The 23,776-nt window shown below is 48.7% G+C and overlaps 1 protein-coding gene across 3 annotated transcripts in view; it reads right to left on the reverse strand.

The window, feature by feature from the left end:
* Positions 1 to 692: 692 nt before the first annotated feature.
* Positions 693 to 23,776, reverse strand: part of PLEKHB1 (pleckstrin homology domain containing B1) — a 32,460-nt gene continuing 9,376 nt past the window's right edge. For all 3 annotated transcript variants that reach the window (XM_066620690.1, XM_066620691.1, XM_066620692.1), the window contains exons 4-7: positions 12,271 to 12,373; positions 5,739 to 5,778; positions 2,665 to 2,767; positions 693 to 1,358 (exon numbers count right to left, since the gene is read on the reverse strand). In XM_066620690.1, the coding sequence (XP_066476787.1) occupies positions 1,222 to 1,358; positions 2,665 to 2,767; positions 5,739 to 5,778; positions 12,271 to 12,373 (383 nt within the window). In that variant the 3' untranslated portion in view covers positions 693 to 1,221. The remainder of the gene's footprint in view (positions 1,359 to 2,664; positions 2,768 to 5,738; positions 5,779 to 12,270; positions 12,374 to 23,776) is intronic.

A 23,776-nucleotide genomic window follows, 5' to 3' on the forward strand; every position in this document is an offset into this window, starting at 1 on the left:
GTAGAGTACATTATTTGTCCCGCAGAAGAGCCCAGTTCACATTCTCACATCTCCAGTAAAAAAAAGTCAGCACAGAGGTGAGAAAGTGCATTCCCTGGAGGGCTACTGGTCTAGATGGCCTCCCTCTGATCTGACTCCGCCTGAGGCAGCTTCATATGTTTCGGCAACTGAATGGCCATCATCGTAGAGAAGTTCATCCTTGGGCAGTGAAAGGCTGTGAGTGGCTGTCTTGGTCAGACTGTGCAAGCTCCAGAGGCTCACGACCCTCCTCCCCCCACCAAGGAAGAAACCGGGCAACTACCTGGCACGGTGTTCTCACTCACACGAGACCCACTTCTCTCCCATGTGGTGCTCTGTTTGTGCCAAGAGGGGCTATTTGCGCACTGTGTTGCAGGCCTGGCTGGGCTCTGATCTAGAGAGAGGCTTAATCAGAAAGTTCACCTGATTGCGCATCAGCCGAAAGACTAGCAGAGAAGCAACACACACATGCTTGGAAATTCTGGGGCTAAGGAAGCAGCCAAACCAGCCCACAGGAATCAGGAGCAGGAATAGATTCTACCAAGACGCAGGGGAGAAGGTTCGCCTGGCAAAGCTTGTGTCTGTGTGTAGAGACAGGACTAACTAAACCTCCTTCCAGTGGCATAGCTAGAGGGGGTGCAAAGCACTAAGTTTTGCATGGCACCTCACCTCTGCTTGAAGAGCACTATGTTTTGCATGGAGCTACGCCACAGGTGTGCAAGTGGCCCTCTCCCCTTTGGAGCCATTCCATAGCAGCCTGGGGGCTGCTTGCACACCTGCAGTTTGGCTCCATGCAACATGTAGTGCTTTGCAAGCTGAGGTGAGGCACCGTGCAAAACTTAGTGCTTTGCATCCCCTCTAGCCATGCTACTGCCTCCTTTGGTCACTGCACTTGCTCTCTCTCTCTCTCTCTCTCTCACCTTTTGCTGCAGAAGGAGGCTGAAAAAACAGGTGCCACCTGTGCTGCAGGTGAGGCTGCAAGAAGGATGCTGCCTACCACTCGTCCTCCAAAGTCCAGGAAGGCCACATTACGCCATAAATACGCCTAGTCGGGGATGCCAAGGGAAGTGCGAGCATGACCAGGAGGGAATCTCACAGGAGTCTGCAGTCCAGGTCAGTTCCCTTCAGCCCTCCAGGGAAATGCTGGAGGCATCCTCGTGGAGCAGCTGGGTTTGGGTGCAGGTTGTAGCAGTAGGACGAGCCTCAGAACCAGCAGGGCATCCACATGAAGGACCCCAACGCAGCCCCACTGGCTGCTCCTGCCAGCAGACCCAAGGCCATCTGGTCTCCAGACACACGGTACGGGTCTTCGCGGATAATGACGTGGGTCATTCCAGGAGCTGTGTGGGGAATGAGAGAAACTGTCATCAGGCACAGCAATCACTGCAGTCGCACACGCATTGATCCACATGGTGCAGTGGCTAGAGTGTAGGGCGTACACATAGCAGTCCTGGGTTCAAATCCCCACCCATTCATGAAGCTGACAGGGTAGGCCTTAGGTCTAACCTACCTCACAGTGTTGTGATGAAGATGATGAGGAGGGAAAGAATGTCAGCTGCCTTGAGCCCCTTGGAGGAAGGGTGGGAGAGCAACAGAACCAAAACATTGATGGCTGACAGCAACAAAGCAGGCTTCTCCTTCCTCCTCCTCTCTGGCTCCCCCTATTTGTGGCCCAAACCCATGTCAATCTGGCAAGAAAGGTGAGGAGGAAGGAGGCACCTCTAGTGGACCTTTCACCAGTGGGAGAAGTCACCGGCCAGGGACGTTCCTTATTGGAGCCACCAGGTGTCACCCTCGCTTTGCCTGATTCACTCCCCTCCAGTCCCCACACTTGGTCCCTCCCTCAGTCCTTTTCTCATCTATCCAACATAGTCCCAAAGCCCACATTCTACACCCTCTGAACACCCACACACTCTCAGGGCTAACCCTGATGGCAACAGGAGCCCTCTCTGGCAAAAAGCACTCCCAGCAGTGCAGTCAGAGAGGGCAGCGTGGAAGTACGTTGCTGTCCCTCCGACTGTGGGGGGGGGGCACTTACGTGACACATTGCGGCTTCTGTCATGCCGTGCTGCCCCCCCCCTCAGGCTACACAACTGGCACTCCCAAGTCCAGTTAAGGGCTGTATTTTCCCATCAGTCCATCAGACGCCACTATAGGGTCACAAGCAGGGCAAGAAGTAGGTGATCCCCCCTTGTTCATGCTGCTTCGGCTCAGAGGTTCAGTTTTAGCAATCATGGCTATTGACAGACTCATCCTCCATGAACCCCACAGCTAAAGCAGGGAACATGGAATGTTACACTGCAGATGACAGTGTCTCTGATCATGTGTCGTGTGCTTTTTGCTCACCACTTAGGAATTGCTGTTGGTTCCCTGAAAATATCTGGCATTAGGGTCAAAGAGTGCGCTATGCAGGGCAGCCCTCTCAACTCCAAAATGTCTGGGGCAGCCATGATCTTATGCTGCCTGACGGGCTGCAGGACTCGGCCTCTGCTCTTGGTCCCTCCAAGGAAATGTGCAGTCTCTGATTCCGCTCAGGCCCACCTCTGCAGCAAACACCCAGAAAGTTCCTTGCCGACGCAGCCCGCAGCTGAACAAATCCGAACCACCCCAGGAAGGGGGTGGCGGGTGGTTTCACCTGAGACATACCTCCATACTGGTTGCCGTAGTAATCAGAGCTGACGTACATCGCCTGGTGGGAGTCTAGGGGCACTGTCTGGTAATAGTCGTCATAAGGGTCATACAAGTGAACCTGGAAGGGCAAAAGGACCATGAGGAAGACAGGCTGGTGGAAAGGCTTTCACGCAGCACCAGAGGGGGATCTCGACCATGAGCTGTGGGTCCTCACACTAGGCCCCAGCCGGTGCTTTCCCAAGGCAGCTTCTCTGAGACCAACGTCTAGAGGTCTTTCAAGGATGATGGGTCGAGTCCCTTCTCTGCTAGATTTCAGGGACAGCCCGGGCACCTCCCTCTCCAGTTCATGAAGCCAGGCAGGCAAGCTCTGAAGAGGTAAAATGTGGCAGCTGATGGCTGCGTAGGAAGAGCCGTTTCTGCTGACTTTTCCCTCTGCTTTCATCCACACTCAGACCACTCTCGTAGCTGAGAAGCCGAGCAAAGAGGGGAAGAGCCAAGGTCATCTCCAGACAGGAGGCACCTTCCTCATTGCCAGGACTGTGGCTGCACTTAAACAAAAGGAGCTGATTCTGCACCAAGGGAGTGGTATGCAGCCTGAATGTATTTCTTCTCTTTGCGCAATGCTTTCTCCTTGTCTTGGAGGGGGGAAACAGCGACACGGGATCACCATCACCTTCCATTCTGACTACTGGGAAGCCTCCTTTGAAGCAATAGCACGGGGGGGGGGGCAGCACAGTAAGGATTGCAGCCCTAGCACCTCCCTGCCCAGAATGGCTCCAACAGCGAATAGGCAGAGCCACTTACATGGCATGTGGTGGCGCCTGCAGTACTTCCTGCGCCGCTGCCCCTCTGGCTATACTACTGCTTTGAGGTCACTTCTGGTTTCTGACCAGGGCCTCGGCCTTGCCCACACACTTCCTCCCTTTAGAAACAGGAAGCTGTGATTCTCAGGCAGAAAACAGGAACCACATACTCAGCAGGAACCAAATTTGGCATGTACACAATGAACTTGCAAACATGCGCACAGTTCTCCTTGCAGTGCTGCATAAACTTTGTACACCTGACATTGTTACCTGGGAAGGCCGAGCTCCAGCCTTCTCTTTGCCTGTCCCTTGCTCAGCCCAAACCCGGGCTGCTACCTTCCTTACGTAGGGTGCAGAGGTCATCCTTTGCAACCCACCATCAGGAACAGCTAAAAAAAATAAAAACCCAGCTCTCTCCACTAGTTTCTTGCTATACATGATTTTATGAGTCCATCTTGTCCACCATTTATGGCCCTCTTTCTTTCGACTTGAAAAGCCAAGAATGCTGTAACCTAACCTCATGAGGATGGTGTTCTAGCCCTCTAACCATTTTTGTTACCCCAGCAGCATAGCAAGATGGGGTGCAAAGTGCTGTGTGTTGCACGGAGCCTCACTGTAGGTGTGCAAGTGGCCCCCTCCCTTTCAAAGCCATTCTGGGCTGCTAAAGTAGCCCAGAATGGCTCTGAAGGGGAGGGCACTGCTTGCAGGTCTGCAGTAAGGCTCAGTGCAACACACAGTGCTTTGCAAGCCATGGTGAAGCACAGTGCAAGAGTTTGTGCTTTGCACCCCTTCTGCCTACGCTACTGCATTGTATTGCACGTAATTCCTTGCATTCGCCTCTGTTGTGCTCTCACTGCCCAGAATGGCTCTGAGGGGGAGGGGGCCACTTGCACACCTGCAGTGAGGCTCTGTGCAACATATAGTGCTTTGCACCCCTTTTAACTATGCTAGTGGGTTCCCCTCTTTTTCACCTTTTTCAGCTTTACATCATCATTGGCCAGAAATGAATAGCATATGACCCCCTAGCAAGAGAGCTGTGTGCTGTCGCCAGGAAGGCATGCAGGCCCTGGGGAGTGCTGCATTTCCTTCTAAAGAGCCACTGAGATCCTCTGCTTCATTCAGGTCTCTATTCTGTGCGTCTCTCCTGGGTGCTAGAGGCACTTCAGCTACAGCAAGGCACTCAGATTGCACTTATTGATCTGTAACTGGCCAGGCCTGGAAACTGGGAAGCAGTTTAGTTAAAAATAGAGTGCAGCAGGGAAATCAGCGGGTTGGTTCTTGACCAAAGGCCCTGCTGACTGTATTGACAAGCCGCCGGGGTGGGGGTGAGGCTTAGCAATATAGTTTGCTGCACAAATTACTGCCCTGCCTCCTCACATGGCATGAAAGATGCTGCATGCTTTTTCTCAAGGACTAACCAGACATAACATGAGAGTTTTTGTAATATGGGGTAGGAAGGGAATAGAGGGGCAAGATTTAGAGGATGTTGGTGACCCTTACCCAACAGGTGTAAAAAGGAAAAAAAGGAAAATGTACCCATTGGGAGGAAGGGAGAAGTTCAGAGGGAGACCCATCATGGGTTGCTGAACAATTAGCAACTTCCTTCCTGGTTATTATGCCAAACTGGACTTTCAGATGTCTGCCAGATTTTTGCATCCTGGGTCCTTCCTCTCCAAGAAAAGAACTAAAAACTCTTCCCTTCTCCAGCTGCTCTTTATTCATGGTCAGGCTGAAAGGCATTCTTTGAAAAATGACAAACAAGACATTCACCAAGAACCAGCTGTGCTTTCATTTGGTGAGACAGTTTCCTTTGCACCAGCAGCCATGTTACCAAGAAGAAGGGGGGGCCAAGAGCAAGTGTTTTTCTGTAGGCACCTTCCTTCCAAATTCCGTGACCCAATAAAGCAGGAAGGGACAAATGGCGAAGAGACAACCCTTTCCCTCTTCCCTGTCCAGCCAAAAGGAAGGACCATGTGCATTATTCTTGCCTGCAGAATCAGACCTGAATTCCTGTTTTCCTACTAAATAACTGAGGAGTGAACAGGAGTGGCCCCTCCATTGGTTCAAGAAACTGTGCACAGAATCTTGCTCCAAAGACAAGCCTGCTGTTGCATCCTAATGTGAATCTGTGCTGCAGTTCATTTTTTTCTCAAGCTTTAAGAACGTTCCCTGCTTTTGAAGAGCTAGAAAATCACAGGAATGCAGAACTGTAGCCTGTATGGAGCATTTCCCGCAGCAAGAATGGTTAGCTACTCACATCACAAACACAACACAAAGAAAGCCCACCTGGGTTGCTTTGGCCTCCAGAATCGCCATCTTCCATGCTCTGTAAGCAAACCAAGAGAAACAGCAGGTAAGCAAGACAGTGCAAATCGTACAAATCGATGGGAAGGCCACACCTGGAGTACTGTGTCCAGTTCTGGTCGCCACATCTCAAAAAAGACATAGTGGAAATGGAAAAGGTGCCAAAGAGAGCGACTAAGATGATTACAGGGCTGGGGCACCTTCCTTATGAGGAAAGGCTACGTCGTTTGGGCCTCTTCAGCCTAGAAAAGAGACACCTGAGGGGGGACATGATTGAGACATACAAAATTATGCAGGGGATGGACAGAGTGGATAGGGAGATGCTCTTTACACTCTCACATAATACCAGAACCAGGGGACATCCACTAAAATTGAGTGTTGGGCGGGTTAGGACAGACAAAAGAAAATATTTCTTTACTCAGCGTGTGGTCAGTCTGTGGAACTCCTTGCCACAGGATGTGGCATCTACCCTAGACACCTTTAAAAGGGGATTGGACAAGTTTCTGGAGGAAAAATCCATTACGGGGTACAAGCCATGATGTGTATGTACAACCTCCTGATTTTAGATTTGGGCTATGTCAGATGCAAGGGGGGGCACCAGGATGCGGTCTCTTGTTATCTGGTGTGCTTCCTGGGGCATTTGGTGGGCCGCTGTGAGAAACAGGAAGCTGGACTAGATGGACTTATGGCCTGATCCAGTGGGGCTGTTCTTATGCCAAAGCCCCAGATACTTTTGAAGCCCCCCTTCCCCCGCATTCCTCTCCCTGGTGTTGCATCTGCAACTATTGCAGAAAACACACACCACCTTTAGGCCACATGAATGGGCTTGAATTTGTGAATGAATTTGAATTATTGTGCCTTTTGAAAACACTTTTCAATGTTTGGAAGTGGAAAACTATAACTTGCTTTGGAAAGTGGCTGTTCCTGTCCCCTTAAGGAAGACCATCATGCCAGCATTAAACAGGAACCATCCTGATTCTCTCGTCACAGGTTAAGCTCAAAAGCAGTCTTCTTAGGCAAGCTGACAGGCTTTAAGGAGCTGGTGACCCAGACCTCTGAGTGAAGCCAACATGTCAGTCTGCTTTCAGCACAGTTGTAGCAGGGAAGCTGTCTCGCTTACCTCGGAGGGTGAACTACGCCAAGAGACAGACAGGGGCAGCACAACCCCATCAATTCCCCTGGCTCTCTCTGCGGTTTTCAGTGCCATTGACGGCATGAGATCTGTGGTGGCTCATTTGCGCCTAATAAGTCACAGCTTGATGCTGGACTCCCTGCGCATGTAAGAACCAGCCTCACCTGAGGCTGTTTGTAGTTTCCTATGTTTCTTCCAAGGAACTCTGCACTCTGTTCCACCCCTGCTCTTATCACAGCTCCAATCTCCCTTTATCTCTTTGACCCCACTTTCAGCCTCTGATTGATCCTGTGACACTGATTGATCCTGATTGAGCCTCTGATTGATCCTGTGACAGCAAACAAAATCAGAAGCTGAAGTCTGGTTTGCAGGTGTCAAGGGTATCGCCCCAGGAAGCTAGAAAAGGAATCATTTGCATGAACTTTAGAAGAGCTCTGCTCCAGCATCCTGTTCCCAACCATGGCAAGCAGAGGATGAAGGCAAGAGTGCTCTGCTGCTCCTGGTCCCTGGCAACTGGTGTCCAGAAGTACACAGCCTCTGAACATGGAGGTTCCATCTAGCTATCCTAGTTAATGGCTGCTGGCAGATCTCTCCTCCTAAAGAAGAGCCCTGCTGGCTCAGACCAAGAGTCTCCCTCACTCAGGCTCTTGTTTCTAGGTGCTTCTGGGACACAAGGCATGAAGGAAATGGCTCCTGCTGCTTGCATATCATGCTTGTCCATTAAATGCTGAGCTACCCAGCATGAGAAAAGGAGAACTTGAATTTTTAACACAAATTCTACAATCTACGTGAGAGAGAGAGAAAGAGATACTCTGTGTGTGTGTGTGTGTGTGTGTGTGTGTGTGTGTGTGTGTGAGAGAGAGAGAGAGAGAGAGAGAGAGAGAGATTTATCACATTCTTGCTTATCCTGTTCTGCTCACTGTGCTCTTCAGGATTTCAGACTGTGAATTGAATCTGGGTCTGCCTGCCTGCAAAGCAAATGTTCTGCCACTGAGCGATGGCCTCAGCCCCACTGAAGCCCCTCTGCCTCTGTCACTACTGCTCGGTTCCTTCTCTAAAGTTCCACCAGGTACTGCCCATACACCTTCAGCCCACCTTCCATCGTGGCAGCACAAACACACTCAGACACTAGCGACTACTGACGAGGACGTTGCCTGTACTGCAGTTCCGCAACTGCAGATCACACTGAGCTACTTTTGCAAAGCAAATGACATTGCGACCCGCTGGTGCACTCACAAGCCTGGTCTGGAATCTGAACCCTCAGCAGAACTTTTTAGGCACTAGTGACCAACACAGCCGGCCTTCAGGATCTGAGATCTTGCTGTTTTCCCAGCTGCTAGAAGGGAGTCCAAGCAGAACACGAGCCCACTCCTGCATAACTGCGTGGGCTCTGCAGGCCTGGCAGCCACAAAACAACACTTGTCTTCTGCTGCCAACTCAGGCGAACAAGGGCTGAAGGGCGGCTGTTCTGTGCAGTGAAAAGGTACTTCATTTGATAGGCCAAAGGCTCTCTCTGTACTAGCTGAGAGGCATTGTCTACCCACCCGTCCTTTGCCTTAATGAAACCTTTTAAAAACTGCTCTGGGGACTGCTCTGACAGGTACCAGCCAATCGGTGCTCTACACAGTTTGGTTTTGCTGCAAAATTGCAAAACAGATTTGTTTTCTTTTCCACCACTCAACAGCTTTCTCACCACTCTCTGTTTTTTGTTGGGACTTAGGGCGGGCGGGGGGGGGGGGTTTGAAAGAGCAACTTCCAGCATTCCTGGTCCAGAGATGTAGCCCTCAGCTGGGAAACGCTGCAGGGCAAGACAGACACTGTGATTTGATGGCAATGGTAATGTCTTTGCCCAGTACATTCCTCTGCTGTAGATTCTTACCTGAGAGGTTCTCCTCCACACAGATCAGAGGAAGATCTCTGAAGCACCCCCACTCCCCACCCACCCACTCCCCAAAGCACAAATTCCATTCCACTGTGGTCTAGAACAGTGATGGCGAACCTTTTAGAGACCGAGTGCCCAAACCTCAACCCAAAACCCACTTATTTATTGCAAAGTGCCAACAAGGCAATTTAACCAGAATACTGAGGTTTTAGTTTAGAAAAAAACAACTCACACATTAACATCTTTTACCTACTATTACTTGTAACCCATAATGAACTTTTCCTCTAGAAATTTGTCCAATCCCTTCTTAAAGGCATCTGGGCAAGTTGTCATCACTGCTTCCTGTGGCAAAGAGTTCCACAGACTAATTACATGCTGGGTAAAGAAAAATTGGCAGGGAAGGGGTGGCTGCAAGACCTTGCCACTGCTCATTTTTTCAAACAATAATATATAAATATTTTTTAAAACCCCACCCACAGAAGTGGGCTCTAAGGCTGCAATCCCAGCCACTCTTTCCTAGGAGTAAGCCTCATTTACTCTAATGGGGCTTACTTCTGAGTAGACATGCAGAGGAGCGGGCTCCAAGGTTGCAATCCCAGCCACTCTTTCCTGGGAGTAAGCCTCATCCGCTGTAATGGGGCTTACTTCTGAGTAGACATGCAGGATTTGTCTGGCTGCGCTGGTCACCCCCAGCTGCGCCTGTGCTGTGGAGGAAAAGCCTCTCCTGGTGCTGAGTGGGGAGCTGCTCACAGAAAGGTGGGCTGTAAAGGCTTGCAGTGACTGAGGAGGAGGGCGGCTCAGGATTGGCTGGTGGTCAGCCAGTGAAGGGCCCTGAGCCATTCCAACAGAAAAAGCCAGGAGCCTGCTGGATGCTGATTGGCTGAGCCTGCTGGAGAGTTGGGGAAGGGAAAAACAGGGACCTTAAGCCTGCAGAGTGGGCAAAATTGAAAAGGGAAGCAAACTCGGGGCAGGCGGGGGCAACAGAGTGAAGGGAGAGGAGGGCAGCAAGCTCGGGGTGGAGGGAAGCAGCCCGCCCTCCTCGGAGAGAGCCTCTGTTTTCTTTAGAGTGACAGCAGCTTCAGCGACCCTCTCCAGGCTGCCTGGCTCAGCGCGCATGCCCACGGAGATGACTCGGAGTGCCCTCTCTGGCACACGTGCCATAGGTTTGCCACCACTGGTCTAGAATAGTTCTGACCAGGTGATTGTAGCAGTGTGCAAGTGCCCTGAAACCCTTCGCCATCTGTCCAGACCTGACACGAGAAAGTGGAAAATTTTCAGAAGCTGCCACATCCCCGAAGGAAGCCCGTCTGTGTCCCAAAGGGGCTCCCTGCAGCACTGAAGGAACAGCCCAGAATGTAAACAACCTCACAAGATCTAAGCCTTCCACTAACTGGCTTCAAGACCAAGAAAGCGCCTGAGTGGGGGCACTGCAGAAGGATCCCTTCACATCTCCCTATAGCTGCCCTCTTGCCAGAGAGTTGCATCCTTGGCTGATACTAGCACAGGCCTGGTCCCTTCCAACACTCCGGGGGACTGCAAGGGCCTTGAAGGGGCCCTGTGGTGGTCAGTGATCTCTGCTCCCATTTGACAGATGGTGAAAGTAAACTGAAAATGGGGGCAAAATGCCTCCCTCAGAACGCCTTAAAGTCAAGCTAGACATTACAAGGGAGGCATAGCTGAGGCAGGCTCAATGGTACCAGGTGGCACCAGGTGGTACTCTGTGTCTCCTTGTGGGGGTGTGACATTCCAGGTATGCTCACAGGGAGGGAAGTCGGCCAGCCTCTCTCCCAGTGACTGCGCCAAGAATCACTGTGGGGGTGACAGGCAGGAGGACCTGCCCACCACCTCTGCAGCAGCCCAGAAGCACCGCAGACACACGCCTATAAGTCGACACCACAGATAAGTCGAGGGCAGGTTTTGAGCCAACAATCATGGAATTTTCTATGATCCTCGGATAAGTCGGGGGTTAAACTTAGGGGGGGTGTCTGACTATAGTTTTGTCTGATTTTACCCGAGGCCAGATCCTGAAAAATAACCTACCACTAATTGTTACCTAAGAACTGTAGTCTCTAATTTATTAAAAACACAGTAAAAGATCATAAGATACATTTTTATTCTTTTTTTAAATTCTGGTCTTCACCACCTTTTTGTAAAAAGTTTCAGAGTAAGTGCACTGTAAACACATACCAGTGGTTCCCAACCTGGTATCATGTACTCCCAGGGACACTCAACAGGACCTTTAGGGGTGCTTGAAAAAGAATGGAATAAAGGCAGGTTGTGCTCCAGAATGCCTTGCAAGGACCAGCAAGGCAGGAAGGGAGGTGGCTGTGAAAGCCCCACCAATAGCTAGTTTTTGGTCATCAATTCATGTATGAACCAGTGATTGGAAACCAGCACAGTAAAAAAGCTGAAACATAATATGGAAAGTGATCAATCACCCAGAATTTCTCAGCACACTTCTGGTGCAAACAGTGCAAAGGCAGAGTCTTCTGTTCTTCAAACTGATGAAAAGAGAAAATACGTGATGGATACATGAAGTCTGGGCTTTCATATGGAGGAGATGAGGGCTTCTCTTACTAATTACAAACATTTTGCTAATAGGAAGGGTACAATTTATGGAAATGGGCTGCCAAGAGATACGCAAGTGAAAAAGGTTGGGAACCACTGCAGGAGATTCATGAATCAAATCCACCTTTAAGGTGTCTGGTGTGTTAAGCCAGAAGCTCTACATACAGCATATAACACATAACTGGGAGTGTGCAATTCACTTCACAGCAGAGAGATGCAGCTGCATATATTTGCAGCCCTTTTTACTCAGAAGTAGACCCACTGCTTTCCATGGGTGTTATTCTTAAGTAAGGGTGCAACTGAATTGTAGCCTGGGAAGGAGGGTCCCATCCTGGTGTTTCAAAAAACAGACCTGCTTTGCAAGCATTTGCCAAGCAGAACCAGGCTGCAGAAGGAAGGAGATTAAAAGGTTAACTTTGGCTGGAATTTCCCAGTTGCCTAGAAAGGATCTCTGCCTGGTGCCTGCCTACCGCTTGAGAACCGAAACTGTTCAGAGTTGAAAGGCTCTGTCCTCTGATTGACCCAGAGATAAGGCAAAGTGAGAATTGGAACTTGATTGTACTATACCTGAGTATCTAATTGCCCCCATTGCTCCCATGGTCCCCTGCTTCACAAATTTTACCACCTTGTTTGGCTACATGTGGAGGCTCAGCCTGAAAACCAGTGTGATCTGGAGGAAGACAGTCTTCCCTTCTGGAGGGAAGAGAGAGGCAAAGAGAATGAAGCCTCTGCTCTTCCGTGCATTTACTGGAGTAGCTTGGGCAAGTCTTAGCCTCAACTGCTCCTCTGCACAATGGGCAAATTCTTAGTATTATTTATGGATACACATAAGTACTTGCAACTGTTGGAAGTTCCATTCAGGGCACACCCACAATCAAACAGTTATGGGCAGTGGTCAATAACCCCCCCCCCCCCAAAAAAAAAGCACTTACACAGCATCATCCTCACTCTCTGCACAAAGCATGGTTTTGGATCCATCTCTCTGCACGATGCACATCAGACACTCGCGGGTTTTTCCTTCAGGAGGCTGAATGTCTGGAAGACAAAAGGAGAGACACACACAACACTGGTGAGAAGGAGGGTGCGGATCCGCATTTCATGCTCAGTCAGTGCCAGGACACCAGCTTGCAGGCAGGAGGCCCCCGTTTCAACCCTTCGAATCTCTGATCAAAGCTCTGGGAAGGGCTTGGCCTCCAACCCTGAAGAGCCACAGGCAAGTGATTCAGATGATGAGCTTGAGAGTCCAGTGGGCCAACGTAGTACAGAAATGGCTGTGCCATTCTAAGGAAGCACAAAAGATGGCATTACTTTTGTTTGATTTTTTTAAAAGCAGGTTTCTAGTCCTGAAGACTGGGGAGAGATGAGTTAAAGTGCTGGCAATGGCTGCTAATGATATCTCACAAGCCGGAGCAGTGCCTGAAATAATAATAATAATAATAATAATAATAATAATAATAATAATAATAATAATAATAATAATAATAATAAACAACTTTATTTATATCCCGCCCTTCTCCCCAAAGGGACCCAGGGCGGCTCACAACATATTAAAAACAGATTAAAAACATAATTTAACCACAAATAAAAACATATTAAAAAACACATTAACATATACCCATAAAAACCATAGTCAGATAAAAAGTCAGATAAAAAGAGCAAAACGTAGCAAATCAGAGGAATCAGGCCTGTAAAAATACTAAAAGGTACAGAAAAGATGTTTAAAAAGGCCATGCACTCAGAAGGCTTCTTTAAACAAAAATGTCTTCAGGCCTCGCCGAAAAGCCTCAAGAGAGGGAGCCATTCTCAAGTCAATCTGAAAGACAGATCCACTGGTGGAAGTGGGGAGGTCTTCAGGGCAATCCTTTTCCCTTCCCCACAAATAAAGTGTCTTGTCCAAACCAACTTAAAAACTGTGGTATTTGCTGTACTCCTGAGAACTTTCACTCCACGAGCCAGGGAAATGCCATTCCAAAGGGGGCAGCCCCAGAGCCAGGAGGCAGCTGGGCAAGGGGCTGCATCCCCGGTCCCCACTTGTTCTCCAGATAAGCTCATCTCCTTCCAGATGCTCTACAAGCTACCCTGAACTTGGAAGGAGAAGCAGGAACTGGAAGTCAGATGAACATTGGTCTTTTTAAATAAAATAATAAAACTGCGACTGCTTAATTAATCATGTCTCCTGTTCATTAAACAGTGCTGAAAATGTTGATTAACATTTCTAGTTGTAACGTCTTTGTTAACTGAGCTTTTTTATGACTTTGCCCCGGATCAATGTCAGAATGACACAATCTTGTAATTAATTAAGGGGTTATTATGCCACTTGTTTATTCATAAAAAGAGACACCCCACACAGTCTGGCTTCGCGCAAAGCTTCTTTTGGAAGACACCCAGAATTCCAAGGCTTCAGAATGTCACCTCCTGGAGTGGATGCTGTCAGAACAGGGTGACAGGAAAGAGGTGTGGGCATCAAGGATCAGTGTGGCTGCCACCCTTGTATGCGAACACCCCACTGGATCAGTCAAGGCCCCACCTGGCCCAGTGTCCCATTTCCAACAGCAGTCACGGAGCCACAAGAGCCCTCCCCTGCTTGCACAGTGCACCTGGAGGCTTTGGATGATACCATGGCTACACCCTGTGAGTGGCTGCCTTAGGTAACAGGGGCAATACCTGGTCAGCACAGCCAGCGCTGTTCGCTCTACCTGGCCCAGCCACCTGCAACCCTTTAAGTTTCAGGGGACACTGAACAGAGGGTTGTGTTCACGCAAAACACATGCTCTCCAGCCAAGCAACAGTCCTGTCTCATTCCACCAAGGAGGCCAGGAGGATGATCAGCTTGTGCACTCACCGTTCATAGAATCATATAGTTCAGGGGTCTCCAAACCCCGGCCCGGGGGCCAGATGTGGCCCGCGAAGTGTCTCTATCCGGCCCGCAGCCAGCCTCTGATCCCCTGAGAGCTTCTGGCCCAGTTGACCAAACACAACCAGTGTTGTGCTTGTGGGGTGAGGGAATGTGGGTCCATTTAAGTGTGTGTGCTTTATTTCTTGGGTTGTGTTGGTGCTTGGAGAAATCCTGGACATTTGAGCCCATTCATTCATTCATTCATTCATTCATTCATTCATTCATTCATTCATTCCAGTCATTCATCTAAGTTCCTTCTCTAGTGTATTTAAATTGTATATTTAATTTTTTTTTCCAGCCCTCGACATCATGCCAGGTATTTGATGCAGCCCTTTGGCCGAAAAGTTTAGAGACCCCTGATATAGTTGGAAGGGGACCAATAGGTCATCTAGTCCAACCCCCTGCCTTAGGCAGGAAAGTAAGTCCTATTCATAGCAAGTCCCAGTGTTCCTTTCCGTGGCCAGCCCTGAGGAAAGGGGGTCGTGCTTTCTGGCTCCATCCCGATATGTGCAGTGCTGTTGAGCAATCCCATGACAGAGATGTGCTCCGCACTTACATCCAAAGCCCAGACACTTCCCACCGTCATGGGGTCAGGATCTGCAACAAGGGCTGTTCCTGTTAAACTGCAGCCAAATTCAGTCATGGCTATCTGGTACCAGACTAGAATTATTCTCACGCTCCATTCAATACGGGTGCAATCATATACAGGATATGAGGACTGCTGACCTGTAAATATGAACCAAGGTATGGTTGTTTGCATGGAAATGTGCACCCAGGTACAGGTATTCTGTACTCAGATACAGGACAGCCTGTGGACAGCAGATCAGAGTGAGCTCCATTTGCACGCCCTCCCACTGCACTCTTTGGGATGAAGTAAACAGGCAAGAGTCACAAACTGGGGTCAATAAGGGATGAGGAAGAGATCGAGCTCCCCACTCAAGTGCTGTCCCCAAATACATCCCTTCACCTTCTCCCACATAAGCAATGGTTGCCCCAAGCAGAACTTATGGATGCTATTATGAGGTGTTTCCCCTCAACGTTGAGCAGCCTGACTTCAGAGGGGGGAGTATATGATGCATGGGGCCCCTCCTGTGTGCTGTGCATCTTCCTTCATGGCACTCCAGAGCTGCCCCTGCACAGCAAAGGGAGGGCTCTGCCATGCAATGCAATCTCTTCAATATTTACAGGTACCCCTGGCTATAGGTTTCATTCCAGACAGAAGTCCAGCACTATGAGCCACACTGCAAAAACCACCTGTGATGATCACACACAAGGGCTCTTGCACCAATGCAGTGTCACAAGTTGCAGCCTTGAATCATTATGGCAACCCAAAGGAGTGCATCAGTGCAACTGCACCATTCCAAGCATAAACTGTCAAGAAGCCACAGTGGCATAGCTAGAATGGGTGCAAAGCACTAACTTTTGCAGGCACCTGAACGCGCAAGCAGTCTCTCCCCTACAAAGCCATTCCGGCTGGTGGGAACAAAATGAACACAGAATGCCTCCATTTTGCTCCCACCACCCGGAATGGCTCTGAAGGGGAGGGGCCACTTGTACGGCACATTCAGGCACCTGCAAAACTTAGTGCTTTGCACCCCGTCTAGCTATGCCACTGCGAAGCGACACTTCAGGGATAGGTGGAAATACTAGACTCAGTTGAATCAACCACCAAGTCAGCCGATGTCCCTCCTCCCTCCAGCACCAATTAAAACCTCTGACCACAAAACACGATGATTTCCTTGCAGATGCAAGTGATGAGCACAAGGAGCACAGTTCAAATGGAGTACACACAGGTGCTGTGTTGGTGTCCCAGCACCTTTTCAGGACTTGTTCCCAGACCAGGCTGCAAGCAGTGTGTTCAAGTCACAGCCCTATCATCTGCCTTCTGAGCCTCTATGAATGCATGTGCCTGGTGTTTTCAAAAGCTCTTGAGGACTAGAAACTTAAGAAAGAAAAGGAAGCCCAAATTACCTGATCCTTAATGAACTTGCTAATTGGGTAAGAGGCACTTTTTCAAGTGGGTGCTCCTCTTTTATCTAGCAGGGGGAGAGTAACTGGCCCTCCTCACCCCAGCAGTGTCTTTTCTAGTGGCTGTCTGCTGGTTTTCTTTTGCATCTCTTTAGATTGTGAGCCCTTTTGGGACAGGGAGCCATTTGTTGTTTGATTTTTCTCTGTAAACCTCTTTGTGAACTTGTTGAAAAGCAGTATATAAATACTGTTAATAATAATAACAACAACAACTGCATAATCAACATAGGGCACAATCCTAACCAGCTCTGCTCAGAAGTAAGTCTTATTTTGTTCAATAGGGCTTACTCTCAGGAAAGTGTGGTTAGGATTGCAGCCATAATCTCCCAACTCCCACAGGTTGTTTTGGTGGCCAAGGTGGAAAAAATTGACCCCCCCCCAACATACAAATATTAACAAAGTATCTGTGGCCAAGCAAAGAATCCATCTCAGGCCACAGAGCTGCTGGTCTTAGCAGTTCAGGTGAGCTACAGCACCATGAGCAGCCAATGGAATAACTGGGACTCCAGGGAGGAGCTGCTGGCTCCAAGGCTCCTGCTGCAGCCACAAGAAAACAAAAGCAGACTGAAGAATGAAGTAGCCGATCTCTTGACTAAAATATGCAGCTTGCCCCTTAAAACAGCCCTGATCTTTAAAAAGGGAAGGAGGGAGGACCCAGGAAACTATAGGCCCGTCAGCCTAACGTCTGTTCTAGGTAAGATCTTGGGGTGGACAGCCTGATGAAAGTGTCCTCCCATTGTGCAGCAGCAGTGAAGAGGGCTAATTCCATGCTTGGGATCATTAGGAAAGGCATTGAGAATAAGACAGCTAATAGTGTAGTGCCACTGTACAAATCAATGGTAAGGCCACATCTGGAGTACTGTGTCCAGTTGTGGTTGCCACATCTCCAGAAGGATATAGTGGAGATGGAAAGGTGCAGAAGAGATGCAGAAAGGTGCAGAAACCAAAATGATTACTGGGCTGCAGCACCTCCCTTACAAGGAAAGGAACTCTTTGCCACAGGAAGTAGTGATGGCATCTTGCCTGGATGCCTTTAAGAGGAGACTGGACACATTTCTGGAGGAGAAGTTCATTACAGGTTACAAGTCATAGTAGGTATGTGCAAGCTCTTGGTTTTAGGGCAGGCTGCCTCTGATTGCCAGATGCAGGGGAGGGCACCAGGACGCAGGTTGTGTCTGTTGTCTTGTGTGCTCCCTAAAGCATTTGGTGGGCCACTGTGAGATACAGGAAGCTGGACTAGATGGGCCTGATCCAGCGAGGCTCTTCTTATGCTGTTAAGCATTTGGGGCTTTTCAGTCTAGAAAAGAGGAGCCAGAGGGGGGACATGATTGAGACACGCAAATTATGCAGGGGATAGACAGAGTGGATAGATAGACACTCTTTTCCCTCTCACGTAATACCAGAACCAGGGGACATCCACTAAAGTTGAGTGTGGGGAGAGTTAGGACAGACAAAAGAAAACATTTCTTTATCCAGCGTGTAATTAGTCTGTGGAACTCCTTGCCACAGGCCGTAGTGATGGCATCTTGCCTGGATGCCTAAGAGGGGATCGGACAAATTTCTGGAGGAAAAGTTCATCACGGGTTACAAGTCATAGTAGGTACATGCAAGCTCCCGGTTTTAGAGGTAGGTTGCCTCTGATTGCCAGATGCAGGGGAGGGCACCAGGACGCAGGTTGTGTCTTTTGTCTTGTGTGCTCTCTAAAGCATTTGGTGGGCCACTGTGAGATACAGGAAGCTGGACTAGATGGGCCTTTGGCCTGATCCAGCAGGGCTCTTCTTATGTTCATATGTAAAATAAATGAGATCTAGAGACACCCAATAGACGGGGCAACATTCAGACAAGACCAACAGGTCAGAGTACAGGTGTACAGGCAGGCCCCACATTAGACACCCACTTTTAGCTGATGTCCCAAGCAGAACAGAAACCCATCTTGCCTCTAGGAAGCACACCCAGCAAGGCTTCATCAGAACCAGAATTCAGCCCTGAAGTCTATCTTCATGAGGATAAAACCGGGAACGTGTGAAGAGTATCTTTTCTTTATCAATTTCTTTATTTCTAATTCAGGGAAACTTCAGGATTTAAATGGAACCTTCTGAATTTTTAACATGCCAGCTTTTGCAATTGAAATCTCAAAGAGAACTTAAAGTAAACTTGAATCTTGTCCACGATTTTTAAAACAACTACATAGAAATTGGTACTGATTTTATAACTTGTGGTTTTGTTTAAATCCCTACTTCCAAAACAGCCACCATATGGGAAAGTTTGTTGAAGTGAAACAAAAAAATCCTAAAATTAGAATACAAATTGAATTTTTGCAAGCAAGGAGAATGTTCCAACCCAACTCCACCCCCTGTCCAATTCCCTTAAGCTCCAACAGGAGCTTGGGAGCAAAGTAAGAAGAACAGATCAGTGTTGGCATTATTGATCATTATGCATCAATATCTCAGAACCCAGACTCTGCAGGGATTTAGATGAAGATGAGACAGGCAGCCACAGAACCGCAAAGCATTGCATTAGCTTTCTTGGAAGGCTTAGAAAAGAGAGTCCTGCTACATGAATCAGTCCTTTGTTTGGACAATTTATTTCCTAGCAGTTTCTACAAGAGAATGCTCTGAGTGAGTCAGCATGGCGGTACCATGCAGTACAAGACATCAAAACTACCGGGGGGGGGGGTGTGCGGAATGGAACAAGCGGGGAAATAATTCAGACTTTGCACTGAAAAAGTGTGGTGGTTCCCACAGCCCAAGAAACTGTTTTATAAAATACTCTAGGGCAGTGGTTCTCACACATTTATCACCGGGACCCACCAGGACAGAATGAGAATCTGTCGGGACCCACCGGAAATGATGTCATGACCGGAAGTGACATCATCGAGCAGGAAAATTTTTGACTATCCTAGGCTGCAATCTTACCCACACTTACCCAGGAGTAAATTTCCTTTACTATCATTGTTGAAAGAATATACATAGTAGTTTGTTAAAAGTACAGATTTATAACATTTCCCCAAATGCAGTCATGTATCTTGGTAGCATCAAGTCTAATATATTAAAAATAAAATATTGAAATGAATGGGGACCCACCTGAAATTGTCTCGCGACCCACCTAGTGGGTCCCGACCCACAGTTTGAGAAACACTGCTCTAGGGGTTTTATACTCCAGGGGTTGGCGATCTAGGGGGCAAAATTCTCTTTCAACTTTTGCAGCTGGTTTTTGAGGAAACTCAGCCCTAATCCATAGTATTTGGGGAGATCTGGAGTAAAAAAGTCACTCCAACCATATTTTTCTGTAAGGAAAGGGAGTGTCGACTATCACTCGACACCTTGTCTTACTAAGGTTCTCCTCTCCTCAACCCTGAATTGGGCAGTCTTTGATACCACACATGGACACCTACTTTACAGACGACTTAGGGCCCCATCCTATCCAACTTTCCAGCACCGATGCAGGTATGCCAATGGAGTGTGTGCTGCATCCTGGGGTGGGGTTACAGAGGCTTCCTCAAGGTATGGGAACTGTTTCCCTACCTCAAGGCTGCATTGTGGCTGCACCGGGGCTGCACAGCTGGTTAGGACTGGGCCCTCAGTCACTACAGAATAGCAGACCTGCCCCCAAAGGCAGAGTGGGTCAGGGGTCTCCAAACCCCAGCCCGAGGGCCAGATGCAGCCCACGGCAAGCCTCTATCCAGTCCACAGTCAGTCTCTTGTCCCCTGAAAGCCTCTGGCCCATTCAACTGAACATGACCAGAGCTGTGCTCTGGTTGTGTCTGGAGGGTGTTCTGAGGGCCAGAGAAGTTGAATGATTGAACCCATCCATTCATTTACTCACTCATCTAAGTTCCATCTCTGATTTATTTAAATTTTATACTGAAATTTTTTTTCCAGCTTCACCACCACGCTAGATATTTGATGCGGCCCTCTGGACAAAAAGTTTGGAGACCCCTGGTCTAAATGATATGAGCTGCTCCTCCTAGAAAAGTCAGAAAATTGATTCCCCTGTCTTTGGACCAGGAAACGGTGCTATTGTATAATATCAACTGTACAAATATAAGAATAGTGTTTCTATAGACATATAGGACAGCCTACAACTGCACAGTCTTTGCTTGCAATTCTGCTGGACTTTTTATGGATCCTTTGAATGGGAACCTCCATGAGATCCTGAGGACCTTCAAGTACCACCTACCCAAGAGGAGGGGCTGAGGTGTCAGGGAATTTTGCCCCTCCTTCCTACCCCAGTCAATGACTAAGACCAAGAAGAGACTGGAACAGACTGAAATGGGATTTGATCTGGGAGAGACTGCAATAGAAGCCAAGAGGAAGACTGACAGACCAGTTGCAGTTCAAGTGTAGAAGACACAGGTGGCTGATGTTGCTTGCAGGAGAACATGCAACCAGTGGCATAGTTAGATGGGGTGCAAAGCACTAAGTTTCACAGGGAGCTTCATTGTCGCGTGCAAACGACCCCCCCCCTTCGGAGTCAGGTGTTCTGCCTCTGCCCCCCACTCAGAATGGCTTCAAAGGAGAGGGGGAGGGGCCACCTGTATGGTGCAGGAGGCTCCCTGCAAATCTTAGTGCATTGCAACCCCCCCCGGCTACGCCACTGCATGCAACCTCGTTCAATCTAAAGTTGCAAATAAAGCACTGAAAGTCTCCAGTAATTTCTGCTCCAAAGGAAGCCTGAACCCAGGCAATGCAGTGCCCACAGGACTTCTCTGCTTGGAAAAGCAGGGTACAAGCACATAATCTACACAGTCTTACTTCATATACAAGAAGACCACACACTTATGAACTACACTGACAGTTGTATTGGCATTGCGGAAGATCTTTCGAGGAGATAGAATGTGGTGTCTGCAGTGGCCCCTTTAAGTGTTAAGGCCTGGCCTTTCAGCAAAGGGTGTGCTGCACAGCTGCAGCCACTAGAGATGATAAGATCCCTCAGGATATAAGCAGCATCTGAGGCAGGAAGTGGTGTGGGTTGTAGGAGGAGGGTAGGTTAGAGAGGAGATTGACTGACTGGGTTTACTGGCCTTGGACTGTGACTTGGCTTATTGACTTTGGACTGTGACTTGGATATGCTGACTTATTTGACTGACTGACACCTGACCTTGGACTGTGACTTGGCTTATTGGCTCTGGACTCTGACTTGGCACCTTTGACTAATTGGACTGGCTTACCTGGAAACTGACCTTGGACTGTGACTCGGTATATTGGCTCTGGACTCTGACTTGGCACCTTTGACTGACTGGATTGACTGACTGACAAACTGACCTTGGACTGTGACTCGGCTTATTGGCTCTGGACTCTGACTTGGCCACTTTCGTTGATTGGACTGGGAACTGACTCTGACTTTTACTTGCTGCACTGGTGAGTCAACCAAGGGAAACTAATCAGCCTTAAGCGGGCATGAGGCCCAGTGGGGAGGAGCTGTGACAAGACAACAGTCTGGAGGGCCCAAGGAAGTCCCTTCAAATGAGGTGGTGCTGTTATGCATGCTGGTTTGAAACTCTAAGAAGAAACTAGAAGTCATCCTAGAGACAAGACAGAGACTTTGAGCATCCTTGTGGTCCAATAGAGAGAAATCAGTAGGCCTAATCTCTGGTCAGCCATGGGCAGTCCCTGCATCAGCTCCTCCATCTAAAAAATGAACTCCATCTGCTTTAGAGGTATCTGTGAGAATGAATCACACGCTCAGAAGTTACACATAGATGAACAAGCCTTGCTGAGGGAGAATCAGCCTGGCTTCTGTAAGGGTAAGTCTTGTCTTACAAACCTTTTAGAATTCTTTGAAAAGGTCAACAGGCATGTGGATGCCGAAGAACCCATGGACATTATATATCTAGACTTTCAGAAGGCGTTTGACACAGTCCCTCACCAAAGGCTATTGAAAAAACTCCACAGTCAGGGAATTAGAGGGCAGTTCCTCTCCTGGATTGAGACCTGGTTGAAGACCAGGAAACAGAGAGTGGGTGTCAACGGGCAATTTTCACAATGGAGAGAGGTGAAAAGCTGTGTGCCCCAAGGATCTGTCCTGGGACCGGTGCTTTTCAACCTCTTCATAAATGACCTGGAGACAGGAGTGAGCAGAGAGGTGGCAAAGTTTGCAGACAATACCAAACTTCTCCGAATGGTGAAGACCAGAAGTGATTGTGAGGAGCTCCAGAAGGATCTCTCCAAACTGGCAGAATGGGCAGCAAAACGGCAGATGCGCTTCAATGTCAGTAAGTGTAAAATCATGCACATTGGGGCAAAAAATCAAAACTTTAGATATAGGCTGATGGGTTCTGAGCTGTCTGTGACAGATCAGGAGAGAGATCTTGGGGTGGTGGTGGACAGGTCGATGAAAGTGTCGACCCAATGTGCGGCGGCAGTGAAGAAGGCCAATTCTATGCTTGGGATCATTAGGAAGGGTATTGAGAACAAAACGGCTAGTATTATAATGCCGTTGTACAAATCTATGGTAAGGCCACACCTGGAGTATTGTGTCCAGTTCTGGTCGCCGCATCTCAAAAAAGACATGGTGGAAATGGAAAAGGTGCAAAAGAGAGCGACTAAGATGATTACTGGGCTGCAGCACCTTCCTTATGAGGAAAGGCTACGGCGTTTGGACCTCTTCAGCCTAGAAAAGAGACGCCTGAGGGGGGACATGATTGAGACATACAAAATTATGCAGGGGATGGACAGAGTGGATAGAGAGATGCTCTTTACACTCTCATATAACACCAGAACAAGGGGACACCCACTAAAATTGAGTGTTGGGAGCGTTAGGACAGACAAAAGAAAATATTTCTTTACTCAGCATGCAGTCGGTCTGTGGAACTCCTTGCCACAGGATGTGGTGACGGCATCTGGCCTGGATGTCTTTAAAAGGGGATTGGACAAGTTTCTGGAGGAAAAATCCATTATGGGTTACAAGCCATGATGTGTATGAGCAACCTCCTGATTTTAGAAATGGGCTATGTCCGAATGCCAGATGCAAGGGAAGGCACCAGGATGCAGGTCTCTTGTTATCAGGTGTGCTTCCTGGGGCATTGGGTGGGCCGCTGTGAGATACAGGAAGCTGGAATGGATGGGCCTTTGGCCTGATCCAGTGGGGCTGTTCTTATGTTCTTAAGTTCTATGCAATGCTTATGATTTTGGCAAGTGTCGTGTGGGAGAGGGAGAGAGAGATAGGGAGGGGGAGGGAGTACTGTTTCCACCCAGAGCCAAAGGAAAACAAAGTGTAGTCATTGCCAGTAAAACCCACATGAGGCAAGGCAAATATTCTGTAGTCATGGCTTCCTGGATTAATCACATTGCTGATCGTAACCAATTTGGATGGCAATGCCTCCTCAGGATGCAAAGCTCTTGCAAACCAAGGAGACACAGAGAAGAATTCTGCTATCCAGTGTGCTGCAGATCATGTCCTTTAAAGTGGGAAAATGTGAATCAAGTGGAGTACAATCTCCCCCCCCCCCCCGTCACCATGCTGGGGAAAGATACAAACCTTTGTTGTCCCAGCTGCATGCCTCCACGCATGCA

Source organism: Tiliqua scincoides, chromosome 3 (genome assembly GCF_035046505.1).
Source record: "Tiliqua scincoides isolate rTilSci1 chromosome 3, rTilSci1.hap2, whole genome shotgun sequence".
Taxonomy (NCBI): Eukaryota; Metazoa; Chordata; class Lepidosauria; order Squamata; family Scincidae; genus Tiliqua; species Tiliqua scincoides.